At 48.6% G+C, this 19,619-nt stretch overlaps 1 protein-coding gene across 2 annotated transcripts; it reads left to right on the top strand.

Moving 5' to 3' along the window:
- The first annotated feature begins 884 nt into the window (after positions 1-884).
- ZNF74 (zinc finger protein 74) lies at positions 885-18,928 on the top strand. 2 transcript variants are annotated; one of them, XM_059409045.1, is made up of 5 exons: positions 885-1,413; positions 1,758-1,843; positions 12,409-12,535; positions 12,971-13,066; positions 13,983-18,928. In XM_059409045.1, exons 1-5 carry the CDS (start codon positions 1,362-1,364, stop codon positions 15,623-15,625), a joined length of 2,004 nt encoding a protein of 667 aa, XP_059265028.1. In that variant the 5' UTR covers positions 885-1,361; the 3' UTR covers positions 15,626-18,928. The 2 variants fall into 2 exon arrangements, with proteins under 2 accessions (XP_059265028.1, XP_059265030.1); XM_059409047.1 differs by lacking the exons at positions 885-1,413; positions 1,758-1,843 and adding an exon at positions 11,986-12,018.
- The last annotated feature ends 691 nt before the right edge of the window (positions 18,929-19,619 follow it).

Genomic DNA, 19,619 nt, shown 5'->3' with positions numbered 1-19,619 from the left:
ATAAAGATGTATACAGGGGCATAGACTCACAAATATGCACACACTGATGAGCACTGTGGGTACACACAAACACACTGAGTGACAGACAGTGGAACATACACAGTCATACTGGACCTGTGGTACCCAAACACAAACCAGAACTGTGAAGAGAACAGACACACACACACACACACACACACACACACACAGGTTTTCAGATTCACCTGCACAAGACATGTACACACTGCCACACACAGATACAAACAAACACACCTAGATCTGTAAGACCCATAGAGACACAAGTACATACACAGGTTCGCCTATACACAAGGTGTATACTCGCATATTATCCAGCCCCGTAGTGCAACAGCCACTCACCGCTACCTTCACAGATTCACAACCAGGTTTGTGAGATTGAGGTGCACACAATCCCACAACCACTCAGTTTCCTGCCCTGGGGTTGCTATTGAATGCCTTTCCTGCACTGGGCACAATTTGCTGGTGCTAAGCGAAAAACCTGTGGCCAAGCCTACGTTGGGTGTCAAGGTGGGGGTTTGAAAGTTGCCAGTCTGCATCCCCTCTGCCCCATCCCAAACTAGCTCTCAGTAAGAAACTGGTAATGAACTTTCTCCTTGAATTACTCGACGGGGTTCAAATCCCCGTTCCGCCCCACATAAACACACACACACTGAGATACAAGCGCCTTTTGCAGCAATAGGTGCGAAGGAGAGTGGGGCGCAGCCAGAGCCCTTGATAACTCTACCGGGAACTACATTTCCCAGAAGGCTCTGCCATGCGGCCATTTACGTCCGGGCGAAAGGGCTTCTCCGGGACCTCGCCCCCCTCTGGAAAATTGAATCTGCGCCTGCGCGACGCAAAGGCTACCGGAAGTTGTAGTTCGCATCCGGTCCGCGCAGACGCACTTTCCCGCGGCGTTCGCCTGGGTTATCCTTTGTGGCAATCGGTCGGCTTTTGTGGGAGGCGGGTCCGCTTGCTCGCTCATCCTTCCGACCGTCCGTCGGTCTGTCCGTCCGCCTCGGGGCCTGTCTGCCAGCCACCCTGTGCGGCCGCTGGCTCCTGATGGCTGAGTCTGAGGCCGGCCCGGATCCCGGCCCACAGTGTCCCGGGCGGAGTGGGTTACGGGCTGCGTGGGGCGCGGGCGATGGGGCGTGAGCGCAGCCTGGAGTGTGGGGCGCTTGCTGAGCCTGCCTGACCCCGACCTTGGAGTGGGGGGCTGCGCGCGGTGACCGTGCAGCAGGGAGTGCGTGTGCGACCCCCCGGGACTCCCCTTCAGGCTGTCCCTGAGCCCCAGGAGCAGGACCCGCGCCTCTGGGCCTGGCCCGGGGCCCTGGAGGCTGCAGAGCTGACCACGCCTCCGGGGAATGCTTCCGAGGGGCGCCATGGAGACCTATGCCCCGAAGCCCCAGGAGACAGGTACAGTTGGCTCTTCTAGTCACTGGGCCTGTGGACTTGCACTTGAGACTGACAGTGAGGTCAGGCTGGTTTCCCTAGCCGAGTCAGGCCTCCTGCCTCTTCACCGTGCACACCCGCTTGTTTCCACTTCTCCAGCATGCTAAAGAGGAAGGGAATGGCAGTTTTTCCTTCAGATTGTGCCCGATATTGGGGCTCGCTTCCCACCCCACCTTGCGGGGGGGGGGGGGCGGTTTCTGACTCCTCTCTGGTCCAAGCCAGGGGTGGAGTGGGCTTTAGCTCGGGCATGCACCTGGTGGCTATGGGCTATGGCTAACAGCCCCTTTGACTCAATTTCTCCTCCCCAGCTCTGTCCTCTCAGGAGCCTGCTCTTACCCACAGAAAAAATCTAGAGGATAAATTGGGTCAGGGTCTCCCGGAAGCCAGGTCCAAGGTGAGTGGTTGTCTTTTCTTCCTTCTGAACATCTCGTTCTTTATGAAGAGGGTTGGCATTTTCCCCCTGCCCGGGATCTTCAGTCATCCAAAGACCCCTTCGCCGGTTCTAATCTGGGGGCCTGCTGTCCCTTGCTCAGGAAGTTCTGGGCATGGGAAGAGCTCCAACTGAAGAGAGTCCGGGTGTGCCCTTGAAGGGAGTGTCCCTTCCAGCCTCCTTCAGCCCAGTGGGTGGGTCATTTGCCCAGCACTATAGCAGGAGCTCTGAGGAGTGGTTTTAATGGAACCCAAGCACGTAGGTGACAGCTCACATGAAATCACTTCTGTCATCTCCCATGCAGACCTAGGCGATGGTCCTCATCTGGGGGAGTTTTCTGGGGTGGAATCAGGTAGGGGAGTGAAAGTGCTGAAGGAAGGCTGTGTTGCAGCACCAGGGTAAGAGCAATGGCAGGGGGTGCATCCCTGTGTCCTTTTCCTCTGTGCAGTGACCCTGTAATGGGGCTGTCAAGGAAAAACCTGGAATTTTAGAGGATCTGGGAGCCCAGCAAGGGAAGTTGGCCCTAGGACCACTTCCACAGCTAAGTAGGGCCCAAATCCCTCTTTTCACAGACTTTGGGTTTTGTTTCTCATTTTGTTGACCACCTACACCATCCTCATCCCTCACAGTATTTAAAAGGATACAGATGATAAGAGGAGTTTACAGTATTGAAAAAGTCTGGAGGGTTGAGGGTCCTTTGACTCAAGATTTTGTGAGTCTGTTTACCGCCCATTTGAAACGGGTCTGATTACAGAAAAATAGAAATAACTATAAAACACATTATGAGATATGGCTAGTTTCTGTAATGTGTTAGAATGCTCTGTTGTTCTAGCAAACACTCAGGAGACATGACAGTCAGATGTGGAACATGATCTTTGACGGGCCATAGACCAAAAAACTCAAAGGCGGTTTGGGACAACTGAGGAAACTTGAAAATGGATTTATCTTAGATCATCACTAAATTTTTTGGGTGTGATGATCCCACTGTAACTGGGCAAAAGAATAAGATATTCAAGGTGAAGCCCATAGTGTGAGATGTCATGATGTCTGCAACCTACCTTCAAATGGTTCAGCAAAAAGTGCATGTGCATGTGTCTGTGCATGTGCTTGTGAGTGACTACCTCAAGGTATTACCCTTCTTGTGCATAGGTGTTATTCCTGAAAGATCAGCTTCCTAGATCCTTGAGTAACTGGTCCTCCTCTCCTAAGTACTCTTCTCCCCTGGCAGTCCCACTCGGACTTACAGTCAAGTGCTTTGCTTTCCTGGGACATCCCACACAATCTGTTCTGACTTCCCCACTAGTTTTATTTATTTATTTATTTATTTATTCATTTATTTTTAAAGATTTTATTTATTTATTCGACAGAGGGAGAGAGATCACAAGTAGGCAGAGAGGGTAGATGGGGGAAGCAGGCTCCCTGCTGAGCAGAGAGCCCCATGTGGGGCTCAATCCCAGGACCCTGAGACCATGTGACCTGAGCCAAAGGCAGTGGCTTAACCCACTGAGCCACCTAGGCGCCCCTTCCCCACTAGTTTTATTGCCACAGATCTGCATTTGATTCCCATACCTACCTGCCCCTGGGATTTCTTTCCTATCCTACAGAATGAAGATGCACGGGACATGGGCTTCTCACAGGGCGAATAACCCCCCCACAGGCCAGTGCAAGGCTTAGATCCTACCCCGCCCTTGCCACTTGACACCCCCCACACCGAAGCCATGTAGCCTCTGATAGCCCCCTTTCTCCAACCACATTCCGACACCTCTGGAGCTTTTTCTGCCTATGTTTTTCCTTTCCTCTGCCAATGCCATGACCATGATGCTTCATTCTTGCATGCCTCAGTCATGGCATGTTCTCAGCATGGGTCATCACCCCCACCTCCTCATCTCCCTGAAATCCAGTGGGGTTTTTGGATCACATTTATTGAGGTATAATTTGTATACAGTAAAGTTCTCCGATTTTAAGTAGAGGATTTGATGAGTTTTGACAAATGTGTACAGTTGTGTAACCAGCACCACAATCATAACCTAGAATGTTTCCATCACCCAAAAAGTTCCCTCATGCCCCTTTGGAGTCAGCCCTCTCCCCCAACTCCTTGGCAACCACAATTTTGCCTTTTTAAGAATTTCTTATGGAAATATATCGTATGTAGTCTTTGGTTTCTTTCTTTCTTTCTTTTTAATTTTTTTTAATTTATTTTCAGCATAACAGTATTCATTATTTTTGCACCACACCCATTGCTCCATGCAATCCGTGCCCTCTCCAATACCCACCACCTGGTTCCCCCAACCTCCCACCCCCCACCCCTTCAAAACCCTCAGATTGTGTTTCTTTTTTTAAAGATTTTATGTTTAAGTAATCTCTACACCCAATGTGCAGCTCGAACCCATAACCCGGAGATCAAGAGTCACTTGCTTTTCTAACTGAACCAGCCAGGTGCCCCACGTGGTCTTTGGTTTCAAATTTCATTTAGTGTAATGCTTTTGAGTTCATGTCTTTATGTGAATCAGTAGTTTGTTCCTTCCTTTTTATTGGTGAGTAGTATACTACTTGTATTAAGTTTATTAAGGTTGCCTTGCCAAAGTCCTATAGATGGCTTAAACAACAGAAATTTATTGTCTGGAAGTTCAAGATCAAGATGTCAGCAGGTTTGGTTTCTTCTGAGGCCTCTCGTCTTGGTTTATGAAAGTACCTTCTCCCAGTGTCTTCACATGGTCTTTCTTTGTATATGTCTGGCTCCAAATTTCCTTTTTCTTAATAAGGACATCAGTCTTGCTGGTTGTTGGCTCATCATAATGACCTCATTTTACCTTAATTATCTCTTTGAAGACCCTGTCTCCAAGTATAGTCCTTTTTCTGAGGTCCTGTGGGCTAGGGCTTCAGCATATGAGTTTGGAGGGGTCACAGCTCAGCACAAAACACCACTGTAAATGGGTATTTACAGTTTGTTCATTAGGGGACATTAGGTTGTTTCCAAGTTTTGGCTATTACAAGTAAACCTGCTATAAATGTTTGAGTACGAGGATAGACATGTGTTTTAATTTCTCTTGAATGATTATCTAAGTGGAATTGCTGAGTCAAATAGTAAATGTATATTTAATTAGCGATTTTATTGATCATTTCCAAGAGCCATCTTTTGGTTTCATTGATTTTCTCTATTGCTTTTCTATTCCTATTTCATTTATTTCAGATCCTTATTATTTCTTTACTTTTTTTGGTTTCTTAAAGTTGAAACTCAGATACTGATCTTGATCTCAGATTTGTCTAAAGACACCTTTCTTCTTTTTTCATGTAGCATCCCGTGCTATAAATTTTCCTTCTAAGCACTGCCTTCTACATCCCACAAATTTTGTATTGTATTTTCATTTTTATTCAGTTCAAAATAGTTCCAGTTTCTGTTGTGATTTCTTCTTCAACCATGTATGTTTTAGGAATGTGTTGTTTGATTTCCAGATATTTGGAGGATATTTTCTAGGTATCTTTCTATTACAGATTTCTAATTTAATTCTGTTGTAGGTAGAGAAGGAATGTTCTCTGATTTGAATTTTTTCAAATCTGCTAAGATTTATTTTATTGCCCAGAATGTGGTTTATTTTTGTAAATGTTCTGTATGCACTTGAAAAGAATGTACCTTCTGCTTTTGTCAGCTAGAGTGTTCTGCAAATGTCAATTAAGTCAAGTTGAGTGATGTGTTAATCAATTGTTCTGTAACCTTACATATTTTTTGCTTATGTGTTGTATCAATTATTGAGAGAAATTACTGTTGAAATTACCAAGTATAATCATGGGTTTGTCTATTTCTCTTTAGTTCTATCAAGTTTTTGCCTTATGTATCTTGAAGCTCTGTTAGTAGGAACATCTATATTTAAGATTGTTGTGAGCTCTTAATGAATTGCTATTGTGATTATGACCGTCACATAACTATGTAATGATTGTTATATAACAGCTTTTTTTGTCCCTGATGATGTCCTTTGCTTTGAAATCTGTTTTGGCTAATGTTCATACTGTCACTTCAGCTTTCTTTTGATTAGTATTTGCAGAGTATATCTTTCCCCATTCTCCCACTTCTAATCTACCTTTCTCTTTGTTTTAAAAGTTGATTTCTGGGATGCCTGGGTGGCTCAGTTGGTTGGGCATCTTCCTTTGGCTTGGGTCGTGATCCCAGGATCCTGGGATTGAGTTCCACATCGGGCTCCTTGCTCGATGGGGAGCCTGCTTCTTCCTCTGCCTGCTCCACCACTGCTACCCTCCCTGCTCGTACTCTCTTTCTGACAAATAAATAAGTAAAATCCTAAAAAATTAATTTAAAGTAGGTTTCTGTACCTGATGTATGGTTGGGTGTTAATTTTTAAATTCAATTTGACAATCTCTAATTTCCAATTGGAGTATTAAGACCATTCATATTTAATATAATTACTGATATGGCTGGATTTACATCTGCAATTTTGTTATTTATTTTCTATATGTCTTGTGTCTCTTTTGTTCATTTCTCCCTTAATGCAATTCTTTTGAGGTAAACAAATACTATTTTTTTTAAAGATTTTATTTATTTATTTGACAGACAGAGATCACAAGTAGGCAGAGAGGCAGGCAGGGGGGTGGGGAAGCAGGCCTCCTGCTGAGCAGAGAGCCTGATGTGGGGCTCCATCCCAGCACCCTGGGATCACGACCTGAGCTGAAGGCAGAGTCTTTAACCCACTGAGCCACCCAGGCGCCCCCACAAAAACTATTTTAGTATACTCTTAGTTTCTCTGATTTTATTAACTTGTTTTTTCCTTTTAGTTGCTTTATTAGATGCTGGAGTGAATTTTACTTTATTGGGGAATTTCTTAAATATTTCAGGAATTTGTTCTAGGATGCGGTGAAATTACTTAGTATCAATTGGATCCTTTCAAGGCTTGCTCTTTTTAGGTTTTGTTCAGGTAGGGCCAGAAGGGCCACCTGAGTGCATCAGTTGGTTAAGCGTTTGCCTTCGACTCAGGTCATGATCCCAGGGTCCTTGGATTGAGCCCCACATTGGGCTCTCTGCTCATGGGGAGCCTGCTTCTCCTTCCACCTGCTACTCCCTCTGCTTGTGCTCTCTCCCTCTCTCTGTGTCAAATAAAATCTTTTTAAAAAGGTGGAGCCAGAGAAATCTTTAGTCTTGGGCTAATTTTGTCAGACCACTGATGCACTCCTCTCCTGGGGACTTTACCAAAAAGCAGGAGGACGTTCCTCTCTGGCTGGTCCGAACATAAACTACTCCCATACTTGTGTGAGTTTTCATAGTTGTTTTGCCTACTTCTTTCTCGTCTTTCTTTTCCTGATTTGGGGTTGTTTCTTCCCAGGCACATGCCTGTCGGTCCTCAGTCTCAAGTGAATCCAGAGATCTGAGTCTGTGAAACTCCCTCTCCTCTGGCATGTTGCCCTAGAGATTTAATCGCCTGGACTCTCTGAACCCTGTTCTTCTTCAGCTTGGTGAGACCACAGGCTCCTCTGGGTTCCACCTGCTCACACAGCGGTCTGGAAACTGCTTTCGGGTAGGAAGGGGTTGGTTGTAGGGCGCATTTTGTTTCTCTTCTCTCAGTGGTCTGTGTTCTGAGCTGCAGCTTGTCCGGTGTCTTGAAATCAATCCTTGTTTTATATGTTTGGCCCAGTTTACTAGTTGTTTGAGGTAAGAGGGCAAATGTGGTCCTTGTTACTATTTTGTGTCTGGAAGCGGAACAGGAAACCCAGTTTTGACCAGGCTGCTGCTTCAGTCCTCCGGCCCACACTCAGGAGCTGCTGTCCCTCTCTCCCGCCTTCCCTCTGTCCATCCTGCTGCAGAATACAAGGATCCGGACCTTGGAGTACCTGTCTTCCCAGTCTGGCCCACAGCGGCACCCCCTACCGCTCCTCCTGGGACGCCAGAGCTCCGAGAGCATGAAGCCTCAGGACACACACCTCAGCCACCTCGGTTCACTGTACTGCTGAAGCCCAACTCACCCCATTTCTGTGCCCTTGGCCTCTCTGCTGTGGTCCACCCCTCCTCAAATGCCTGAGACCATAGATATTCCTGTCACGATTTTGGACGCGGCCCAGTCTGCTCTTTGTTTTCTCCCTACTCATCGGGTGGGGCGGGTTTCCAGCTTCTTGGTGTGTGCAGCCAGTGGGTAGAAGATGGTAAAGTGCGGACTGACAGATGCTGGGTCCTTTCCTTGGTACCCAAGACTGGCATACCCAAGACTGGCATACCCCACTTCCTTTTCTTCTCGACCCCAGGGGGCCCCACTGCTCCCAGTCCTTTCGCTAGCTGGAGAAACTGAGGCTTGGGCAAACGAGGTGTCTAGACCAAAATGGTACAGCTAACTGCTGCTCTGCTTTTAATTCCTTCTAATTCAATAAGTAATTTTTAAAAAATTTATCAAGCCGGTATTTGCTTTGTAACAAAGTCCCACAGTACAGTCTATCACTAATCTCCTCTCTTCCCCGCACCTGTGGTCACAGTCCCCTGAGGCAACCAGTGTCCCCAGTTTTGACATTGACTCCCACACCTCTCCCCTTGTTCTCATACTCAGACTCCAGCGTACATAGGCTTAAGCATGTTGTCTTAAAAATGGGATCATACTGTATACATTCCAGTGCTGTCCTGTGTTCAAGTTGACGTGTAATTCACATACCATAAAATCCACCCTTGGCAAGCATCCTGTTCGGTGGTTTTGAGTGCACTCATGTAGAGCAGCTGTCACCACAGTCCATTTCCTTACCCAAAAAGAACCCCCGTACCCATCAGCAACCACTCTAGCTCTCAGCAACCGCTCATTTGCTTTTTGTCTCTCTCTATTTGCTTATTCTGGGCATTGCACATAAATGAGATCATATAGTACGTGGCCGCCTTCTTCTGGCCTCCTTCACTTAGTGTAACAGACAACGCATGTCTTTGGCTTTGTTGGTTGGTTGGTTTGGGGTAAGTACAGTGCTGTGATATCATGCCTTGCATTTGCTTCCTTATGTGCAGGAACTTTTGTTTCTGTAGTATAAGGACCCCAAAGAGTGTAACAGTTCCCACTCCTGACAAAAATGCTTCCCCATGGCTGAGATCCCAGGTTTTAATTGGTGCTACTCTGATGGGAAAAACGCATGACCTTATTTTTGTTTTGATTTCCATTTTCCTGACAAGAAATCATTAGTCGGGGCACCTGGGTGGCTCAGTGGGTTAAGCCGCTGCCTTCGGCTCAGGTCATGATCTCAGGGTCCTGGGATCGAGTCCCGCATCAGGCTCTCTGCTCAGCAGGGAGCCTGCTTCCCTCTCTCTCTCTCTGCCTGCCTCTCTGTCTACTGTGATCTCTCTCTGTCAAATAAATAAATAAAATTAAAAAAAAAAAATACTCCTTTAAAAAAAAAAAAAAGAAATCATTAGTCTTTGTATAGTCTGTTGGAAATTTGCATTTCTTCCTCTTTGAGTGGCTTTTTCTTTTTTAAAAAATGTTGAAACATTTAAACAGAATAACAACTTTCTGTGCACCTGTTTTGCAAAATTAATGTCTGCCTTTTGTCATATTTGTTCCAAATCTTTTTAAAAAACAAAACATTGTGGGTGCCTGGGTAGCCCAGTGGGCCCCTGCCTTCAGCTCAGGTCATGATCTCAGGGTCCTGGGATCGAGCCCCGCATCGGACTCTCTGCTCAGCAGGAAGCCTGCTTCCCCCCACCCTCTCTGCCTGCCTCTCTGCCTACTTGTGATCTCTCTCTGTCAAATAAATAAAATCCTAAAACAAAACAAAACAAAACATTGCAGGTAAAGGCAGGATCTCCCTCCTCTCCCGCCCTCCTCAGTGTGTGACAGTTTCAGAGGATGGTGACTAACTGCAAATACCATAGGGCACCTGCTGTCTGCCAGGCCCTTGGATGAGCACTTCACACGTAGTAGTAATTCATTGAATCCTCACTGTGATGCAATGACATGGACGATTAGCAGATGAGGCAACTGAGGCATCCTCAACTCATAGCTAGTAAGAAAAAGATGGGGAGCCCACCTGGGCCACTAGGCTCAGAACCTGTGCCCTTGTCCAGCAGACAGCGGAACTAGATGCACATCGGAGTATTTGTAACCTCCACGCGGGACTGCTGGGCACCATGCCGGGCATGGTTCCCCTCAGGCTGCCTTTGTAACCACTCCTGTGCTCCCAAGAGCTCCCCATGGCCAGGTTCCTCTGCCGTGCTCATTTTCACTGCTGCACGGTGTCCTGTTGTATATTCATCCCTCCTGATGGACATTCAGCATGTTTCCAGTGTTTTCTCAACCACTCTAGGCTGGGTAGGAATCTCACAGTGGCCTTTCAAGGCGCAGGGAATACATACTGTCAGCTTTTGCTAGTGATAGTAGAATATGTTTTTCTTTCCAAAATGGATGTTCCCCTTACACCTGTCCAGAGGTGTAAGACCATCCCATCTCCCTGTGGACCAGCCCACACTTGGTATTTGCAGGCTTTAAACATTTTGCCTCTCTTCTGTATGCAGAACGGTATCTTTCTGTTTCATTCCGTATTTCGGGATGTCTGGTATGATTGTCGCCTCACGGGCTTAGTGATTTGCCGGTCTTCTGTGAATTGTCTGCTTATATGCTAGGCCCATTTTCTTTTTTTCTTCGTAGTGATTTGTCAGTGTTGCCTGCAGAAAACATGAGCTTTCAGGGCACTGGGGTAGTTCCATCAGTTAAGCAGCTGCCTTGGGCTCGGGTCATGATCCCAAGGTCCTGGGATCGAGTCCCACACTAGGCTCCGCGCTCAGTGAGGAGTCCACTTCTCCCTCTCACTCTGCCCCTCTGCTCACTCGTGCTTTCCCTCAAATAAATAAATAAAATCTTAAAGAAAAGAAAAGAAAATGTAAACTTTCATGGAGCAAATGTAAATCTTCTCCTCCTGGTTTCCAGGTTTGCTCTCATGCCAGCCGGGGACTTGGAATTGTCTCCCAGAAGCCTCCACGTTTAGATCCTTGCTGTAGCTGGAGAGTTGTATTTTGTGTGTAGTACAAAAAGGGGCTTTATCTTTCCTCCTGTTTTAGGTTGGCATTTGTCTTAGCTCGGGTTGCTCTAACAAAATGCCAGTGACTTGGCAGCTTCAACAACAGAAATTGATTTCCTCACAGTTTTGGGGGCCAGAAGTCTGAGATCAGGGGTCCAGTCGGGGTCCAGTTTGCTGCAGCTCAACACCTGGCTCTCACCGTGCTCTCAGGTGGTCTGTCCTCAGAACTTGCAGTGGGGAGAGAGATCTCCTTTGTCCTCTTCTCAGAGACCACCAGGCTTGTCAGATCAGGGCCCACCTTTATGACCCCACCTAGCCTCATTTACCTCCTAAAGACCCCGTCTCCAAACACAGTCACACCGGAAGGGAGGGCTTCCACATAGGAATTTCAGGGGGACATAGTTTAGTCTGCGGCAACATTGAGAGCTATCTAAAAGCACACTTTTAGAGCTAAAGGTCAAAGCTCTTGTGACCCCAGAGGATGTCCCCTCTCTTCCCAAGACTGTCTGATAGCCATCTCAGGGCTTGAAATTCCACACCCCGGTGTATAACCACGGGTGCTGATGCAGACCCAGGGTTTCCAGAGAAATGTGGTGACCCCTGGGAGCTTGGCCGCATGCCAGTCACTCCCAACAAACAGGGAGATGGGAGCCAGGCCTCCCCTGTTTGATTTATTCTTCATTCTTATGTCTAATGTCGTGCCTTTTCTACGATTTATGCCAGACTCCCAGGGCACCCACATCTTTGAAGAGCGAACCACCCTTGCCACCTTAGGTCGGCACCCTGATGGGTTTTGAGAGCTTATTTGCTGGCAAGGGGGACCCAGGGTGGGATTGGAGTGTGGAGACCAAGAGGAGCATTGGGGATGGCAACCTGGGGACTCTAGAGTGGGTGAGGAGCCCTATCAGCAGAAGAGCCTGGGGTTCTAGAAGAGGAGTGCATGCAAGTGTCAGTGACCCCTGCCGGGGAAGGTGGAAGCAGGTCAGTACCTGGGTTCAGGGAGGACAGGGGAGCAGGGGCCCCGTGGGAAGGGTGGGAAGCAGACAAGAACCGAGAGTGGCTCCCTTGGTCTCTTGCTAACAGAACTTGCTGATAAGTATGGTTTCCTTCCTTAGGGTGTGATAATGGCTTCCTCTCCAGAGTAGGGTCCTCTTGCGATGGTGAGATTTCAAGAGGGCTTCTGGGTTCTTTGTACTATTCTTTCGGGTTATTAAGTTTGACATTCTTAACCATGGGAAGCATAACATTTTACCCAGAACTTAACAGCAGCCTCCAGCCCAACAGGCACCTGGACCCAGGCTGGCCAGGTCACTTGGCCCTCCCAGTCCAGAAGGCCAGGTCTGCTTGGCGATTCCTGGCCCAGGCATGCTGTGTATGTGGGGCTATATGATAGATGGGGCCCCATAGCACCTTCCATCCTCAAGAGAGGGTCATCAGAGGTTAACCCTTCATCCCTAAGGTTCTCAATTGACATGTGGCTTGCTTGGAACCATGAACACAGTCCAAATCATTCCTGTCCTGGGTGAATGAGAATGTGCTTGTCCTTCCAGGAATCAGTGACTTTCAAGGATGTGGCTGTGGACTTCACCCAGGAGGAGTGGGGCCAGCTAGACTCCCCTCAGAGGGCCTTGTACCGTGACGTGATGCTGGAGAACTACCAGAACCTTCTTGCCCTGGGTAAGACAGTTCCTTGAAGCCCAGTGTGCAGTCTGGCCACTCTGCCATGCCACAGGTATCACCAAGCCTCCCTGTGGTACCAGCCCTGGTGCTAGCCCTGCAGGATGTGGGGGGTGTGGCCGCTACACTCGTGTTGGGGCTGGACAGTGCATGTCACTGTCAGCATCTTTGCCTGAGGTGGGGCTGGTCCCGGAGTGGGCCAGAAGAGAGGGAGGGGGCGGACAGGGGCCTGAGAGCCCAGCCTGCCTGGAACTTTCCAAGAGAGACTTGGCGGGGGGGTTTCAGTACCCATGGGGTCCTCAGAGCACACACGTGAGTTTGGATTCTGCGTGTTAGAGGCCCCCATCCCTGGGGATGGCACACACCTCGCGGTGCTGGGTCACGGACAGCCATGCTCTGGGGAGCTACAACACACCTCTTTCTCCCTGCAAGCAGGACCCCCAGTCTGCAAGCCGGATGTGATCTCCCACCTAGAACGAGGCGAGGAGCCTTGGTGGATGCCCAGAGAAGTCCCTGGAGGGTCTTGTCCAGGTGAGTGGGGGACACAGTGGAAGGATGTGCAGACTCCTGCCTCCCAGGACCACCCCCCAGCCCGCCTCCTTGTGGTCCTGCTTCCCTTCCTTCCTTCAACACACACAGAGGACCAACTGTGTTGGGAACCATGCTGGGAATACAGTAGTGAGCAAAACAGGCAAAGACATCTGCCTTCGACGGGTGGGAAACAGAAATCATGTCCATGTCTCTGGAATCATCTCCCAAGTGGCACTTGTTGGATGGACAGAGGTGGGGAGTCTGCTTGGACCTGGGGTTCAGGGCCTCCCTCACCAAGAAGAGGGCACAGTCAGCGTGGTGGTACGGGGAGGTGGGGATCACCATTCACAGAGGTGGCTCTGAGGGGGACGGCCCTCCAGGGATGTGAAGCTGACAAGAGACAATTGAGCTTTTAAAGAAACATACATCTGTGTCAGGGCCAGAGCACACACTTACAGTGGAAGCGTTCAAAGGAAAAACCAAAAAGAGACGGTCTGAGGGCATTCTTTTCCCTGCTGGCACCAGGGAGAATTTAGATGTAATTACCGTTTCTGGATTGTGTTTACCCCGTGTTCACGCCTAGCCCCAACCCGATTCCGACACACAGCAGTATCAGTCGATGTCTCAATAAGTGAGTTCTGTCCAACTGTCAGACCCCGTGCGCCCTGCTCTGTCCCTCGCCCCCTGGCTCGGTACGGAGCTCCCCGTCTCCTTTCCTCCTCCCTGCTCGTGGGCTTGTGGCCCATCGCACTCAAGATGCATGCCCCTGGGCTCTGCCTCTCAGGTTCTCATGCGCTCTGGTGGTGGCGTGCCCTCTTCTCTCTGTGTTTATCCAGACCCCCATCAGACCTCAGTCTGGACTCTAGTGCATCGCCTCCGCCAGCTTACAGAAGATTGCATTTCCCATTTCTTATAGAGGGGGAGCCCGGGCCTGGGGTGAAGGACAAGTCATGTCAACAGCAGGGTGTTTACAAGGAAGAGCCTTACCAGGAGCCGATCACCAAACCACTGGGGAGGTCCAGCGTCCTCAGCTCCAGCGGCAACGAGTGGGCCAGCGAGGGCCTGGCGGCTGCTCCAGGGAAAAGCGAGGCTGTGCTGCAGAGGCTAGCACCGGGCAGCTCGGGGGACATTCCCCCAGAGAGGCGCTGGCACAGCTGCAAGGCATCTGAGGATTTCCCCGCTGGGTGCACTCTCTTCACCCCTCAGACCATTCCTGCAGAAGGAGACCCTCCTGACAGGCCCACCGCGAGCTTCCAGTCTGGTGGACGGAGAGGGGGCCCGGGGAGAGGCCCCAGCAAGTCCAGTGACCGCGGCGAACACCCACCCTCGAGCGGGCGGCGGGGAGTGGCGGCGGGGGACGGCCTGTTCGTGTGTGGCGAGTGTGGGAAGGCCTTCCGACAGAGCTCATCACTGACGCTGCACCGGCGGTGGCACGCCCGGGAGAAAGCCTACAAGTGCCACGAGTGCGGCAAGGCCTTCACGTGGAGCACCAACCTCATCGAGCACCAGCGCATTCACACCGGGGAGAAGCCATTCTTCTGCAGCGAGTGCGGCAAGGCCTTCAGCTGCCACTCGTCGCTGAACGTGCACCACCGGATCCACACGGGGGAGCGGCCCTACAAGTGCAGCGCCTGCGAGAAGGCCTTCAGCTGCAGCTCGCTGCTCAACATGCACCTGCGTGTGCACACGGGCGAGAAGCCCTACCAGTGCAGCGCCTGCGGCAAGGCCTTCAACCAGAGGACGCACCTGACGCGCCACCAGCGCATCCACACCGGCGAGAAGCCCTACCAGTGCGGCGCGTGCGGCAAAGCCTTCACCTGCCACTCGTCCCTGACCGTGCACGAGAAGATCCACAACGGGGACAAGCCGTTCAAGTGCGGCGAGTGCGGCAAGGCCTTCAGCAGCCGCTCGCGCCTCACCCTGCACCAGCGCATCCACACGGGCGAGAAACCCTTCAAGTGTGGCGAGTGCGGCAAGGCCTTCAGCTGCCACTCCTACCTCGTCGTGCACCAGCGCATCCACAGTGGGGAGAAGCCCTTCAAGTGCAACGAGTGCGGCAAGGCCTTCAGCTCCCACTCCTACCTCATCGTGCACCAGCGCATCCACACCGGCGAGAAGCCCTTCGACTGCAGCCGATGCTGGAAGGCCTTCAGCTGCCACTCGTCGCTCATCGTGCACCAGCGCATCCACACCGGGGAGAAGCCCTACAAGTGCGGCGAGTGCGGCAAGGCCTTCAGCCAGAATCACTGTCTCATCAAACATCAGAAAGTCCACTCCGGGGAGAAGTCGTTCCGATGTAACGAGTGCGGGGAGATGTTCAGCTGGAGCACCCACCTTGCGGAACACCGGAGAAGACACAGGGAGGAGAAACCCTTCACCATCGAGTTTAACAAGCACTTACTGAGCACCTACTATGTGCCGGGAGGCCTGCTGGGCACAGGGGACGTGGGTGTGAGCAGTGTAGACGCAATGGATGCCCTAGACGTGGCAGAGCTCCTGTGTGCCGTGCAGCCCACAGCCGGCAGGACATCCCCGCTGGGCAGCAAGCCTGGAAATTAGTGTGGCATGCCCGCCCCTTGGCCTTGCTCCTTCCCCAGAAAGGGGAAAGCACAGCAGCTGAGATACATACAGCCTACTCATGCCTCTGGTTTAGAGACTGGCCCTGCTGCCTGTGTCGATGACCCACGCACTGGTACCACTCTCTCAGAAGTCATCACCACCCCAGGAAGTGCTCCACTGTAGGAAAGAAGAGCTGAGGGCCATCTGAGGGTGTCCCATCAGCCTGCTTTCCTTAATGGGCTTGCAAGACACTGGGTCTCTCCTGCAGGCAGAAAGAAGGTGTATTGATCATTGTGTCCTTGGACGGGCTCCTGGTAGGATCTCGATCAGGAATTTCCTTTGTATGTTATGTTTAGAAGGATAATGATAATAATAAAAACAAACAGAAGAATTATTAACAGTATTCCAAGTGAACATTAGTATATTCCAGAAGGGGAGAATGATCTCAAATGGTGGGGGTTTAGGAAAAGGCAGATTTCCTGGACTCACCTCCCTGCAGCAGTTCTACAACAGTCTTCTGGTAGCGACAGCTCTCCGTCTCAGGAGCACAGCCCAGCTTCAGAGCAGCCAGGTCCTGATGTGCCAGCATCGAGCCTGGCCATCTGGTCCCCACTGGGAAATGGTGAGCACACAGATGGATGCTCGGCGTCCATCCAGGGCCTGGTGCTGGGATAGATGTGTCTAGAAGCTCACCTTCTCCTCGAAGGGCCTCCCTCTGCTCCAGGGAGTTCAACCCGCTGGCTCAGCCCTGTGGGAGGAAGCCCTCCACGGGACCTGTGCCCATGCTCTCTGCAGAGGTGGGTGGGCTTCATCTGGAATTAATGTTCCTTCTGCTCAGTCCTAAGCAAGTGTAAGCTGCTTTCTCAGTGATAATACTTTACATTTATATAGAGAGCTATAGTTTCTGAAGTGCTTTTTAGTATACTTTTTAAATTATGGCAGCAAAATAACCACATTTCAGGAAATGTGGAAGTCAGGAAAAAGGCCCCCCGTAATTCCTAATAAACTGCATTTCGCACTTTGATACATTACTTTCTGCTTGTTTCAAAGTGGATTTTTACATTACTGCAAACATAGTGTATACATCATTTTAATCTTTTTTTTTTTTTTTTCCACCTAGCTGCATAGCAGACTTTTTTCCCCACATCACTGAACTGTCTGGAGTTGTAATTCCCAATGGAGGCATAGGATTCTATTATATGTTCTTTTGTTGGATGTTGAAGTTATTTCCATGTTTTCACTATTATAGATCATTTCACTGTTACGAACCATTCTTCACAGAGCATCTTTTTGCATTATACTCCTTTAGCATTTTCTTAGATTTCTAAAAGCGAAAGTTTTGTGATAAGGAAATAACCTCAGGAACCATTTTTTATATGGTTTTGGTGGTGTGTAAAGTCACACCATTTCATTATGAAGAGATCAGCCAGCAATAGTGCTCAGGTGGGAGCATCCCCTGTGCCGGGGAGACTCCAGCTCAAAGCTGGGTGTCCAGACAGTCTTCATTCAGGTCACGGTGACCACACAATGGTGCTCCCGGACCCCTGCCACTCCACCACAGCCCTCCAGAGTGTGTAAGCGGCCTCCCAGGGCTGCATCGTGGCCATCATAGACCCTACGTGACAAGTAGGAAAAGTCCTATTGCACAGCTGCATTTGTAAAAGACAAATACAATCGGGGCTTATTTCGTCATCATCACACTCTCCTTCTAATTTCAAAAGAACTTACAGTGAAAACATCTCTGCAGGGCCCCGGACACCGCAGCTGCCGTCAGCCCTGCAGTGCGGACTTCTGTGTGCTCGGCTAAGTGGCGGCTTATCATCTCCGTACTTTGCACCTTCAATGGTGACTGAGGCTGAATATTGAACATGCTGTGATTCTTGGTCTTTTGTCTTAAAAATGATTTGACAATACCCTTCCCCCTCTTCATTGGAGACTTGATGTTTTTCTTTCATTTACATGTAAACTCTTTTTTTCCTGACTATATAAGCAATATGTATGTGCTGAAGAAATTTGGAAAAATAGAAAATAGTAAGAAAATACCCCTTGGTATCAGTTCATAGGCCACTGCCAGAGGTACACTTACTTCTGTTTTTTTTTTTTTCTGTGCTCATATAATACACCTTTGCTTTTAAAGCAAAACTAGATTCATTCTTTGGGTGTTATTTCTGTCTTTTTCCATTTAATGTTTTATGATGAGCATTTTCCACAGTACAGAGTATTTTTCAGAAACATTGATGTTCCCATTATGGCATGATTGATCTATTCCTTTATTGTTGAACATCATTATCTGTACTTATAAATAATTCTGGAACATAAGCCCATTTGGCCCTTCAATCATTTCCTCAGAATAAATTCTGAGAAGTGGAGTTCATGGGGAGAGTTCACAAACCTTGCAAAGCTGTTTCTAGGTCGAACCCAGCATGACATTCTTAATTCTCCCACATGGGCCCCAAGAGCATCCTTTTCCCTGCGCCCGTGTACACACTTGGCATCATGTCCACTTTTTATATTTACCATTTTGATACATCAAGAGTGTTATTGGTTCATTTTTTTTACCTTTTTCTTCTCTTCGTATGAATTGTCTAATTCCAGTCTTTGTTCTTTACACACACACACAAAGCACATTGGCACATACCTTTTTATCTTTGTTACCACATTTTTAATGCACAGAAATGTTCAGATCCTGTGCATTTGGTCTTTTTGTCTTTTTCTTTGTATTTTTTCCTTGGCCCTTAAAAAGCCCCTTCTTTTTTTTTTTTTTTTTTTTAAAGATTTTATTTATTTGTCAGAGAGAGAGGGGGAGAGCAAGCGAGCACAGGCAGACAGAATGGCAGACAGAGGCAGAGGGAGAAGCAGGCTCCCTGCCGAGCAAGGAGCCCGATGTGGGACTCGATCCCAGGACGCTGGGATCATGACCTGAGCCGAAGGCAGCTGCTTAACCAACTGAGCCACCCAGGCGTCCCAAAAACCCCTTCTTTAAATCCTTTTTTGGTTTTACATTTAACTCTTAAGTCTGTCTGTTTGAGATGTAACTTCCAGGGTCCCTGCATCATTCTAGAATGGCATTCTTCACTGTCCCTTAGACTTCTCTTTTCTGTTTGTAGCTTCATAGTTCACTTTTTATATGTAGTCAAACTGACCAGGACAGTATTTTCAGTAGTTTTTGGTTTTGTTTTTTTTTTAAGTTTAAAAAAAGTCTGTTCTTCCAGATGACCCAGGATTCTTTTTCTCAGAGCTCAACCTCTTGTCCCTGCATAACTCACTGGGATCTTTTTTTTTTTTTTAATGATTTTATTTATTTGGCAGAAAGAGAGCAATCACAAGTAGGCAGAGAGGCAGGCAGAGGGCAGGGGGAAGCAGGCTCCCCGCTGAGCAGAGAGCCCGATGCGGGGCTCGATCCCAAGACCCTGAGACCATGACCTGAGCCAAAGGCAGAGGTTTAACCCACTGAGCCACCCAGGTGCCCCTCCTTACTGGGATATTGATTAGAATTAACTAATGTGAGCACCTGAGTGGCTCAGTGGGTTAAGCCTCTGCCTTCGGCTAAGGTCAAGATCTCAGGGTCCTGGAATCGAGTCTCGCATTGGGTTCTGGGCTGGGCGGGGAGCCTGCTTCCCCCTCTCTCTGCCTGCCTCTCTGCCTACTTGTGATCTCTCTTTCTGCCAAATAAATAAATTTTTTTAAAAGAATTAACTAATGCATGAAGAATTCCTAAGTTCTATGTAATACTCAATCTTCATATCAAAGCCCCAGTCATTCAAATCTGCCTCTAACCATCAGGAAGGCTGTATAGTTTTTTCTTCGTAGGTCTTCTTACATACATATTCAATACATATGTTTATTCTTCAGTTCATTTTGATTTTGTGGGATTTCTAAGTGGAGTCTTTCTGTTTTATATAGGACAACTATTGATTGTATATATCTTTTTGTATATTTATTTTATATCTAGCAACTTCATTGAATTAATCTAGGTTTCTAACAACTTACTATT

The sequence above is a fragment of the Mustela nigripes genome, chromosome 8 (assembly GCF_022355385.1).
Source record: "Mustela nigripes isolate SB6536 chromosome 8, MUSNIG.SB6536, whole genome shotgun sequence".
In the NCBI taxonomy this organism is placed as follows: Eukaryota; Metazoa; Chordata; class Mammalia; order Carnivora; family Mustelidae; genus Mustela; species Mustela nigripes.
This window is presented reverse-complemented; position numbering and strand designations above follow the sequence as displayed.

Coding starts and splice junctions, on each gene's coding strand:
- ZNF74 (XM_059409045.1), top strand. CDS start 1,362: ATGCTTCCGAGGGGCGCCATGGAGACCTATGCCCCGAAGCCCCAGGAG. Junction 12,536..12,970: donor CCAGAACCTTCTTGCCCTGG/GTAAGACAGTTC, acceptor CCCTGCAAGCAG/GACCCCCAGTCTGCAAGCCG. Junction 13,067..13,982: donor CCCTGGAGGGTCTTGTCCAG/GTGAGTGGGGGA, acceptor CATTTCTTATAG/AGGGGGAGCCCGGGCCTGGG.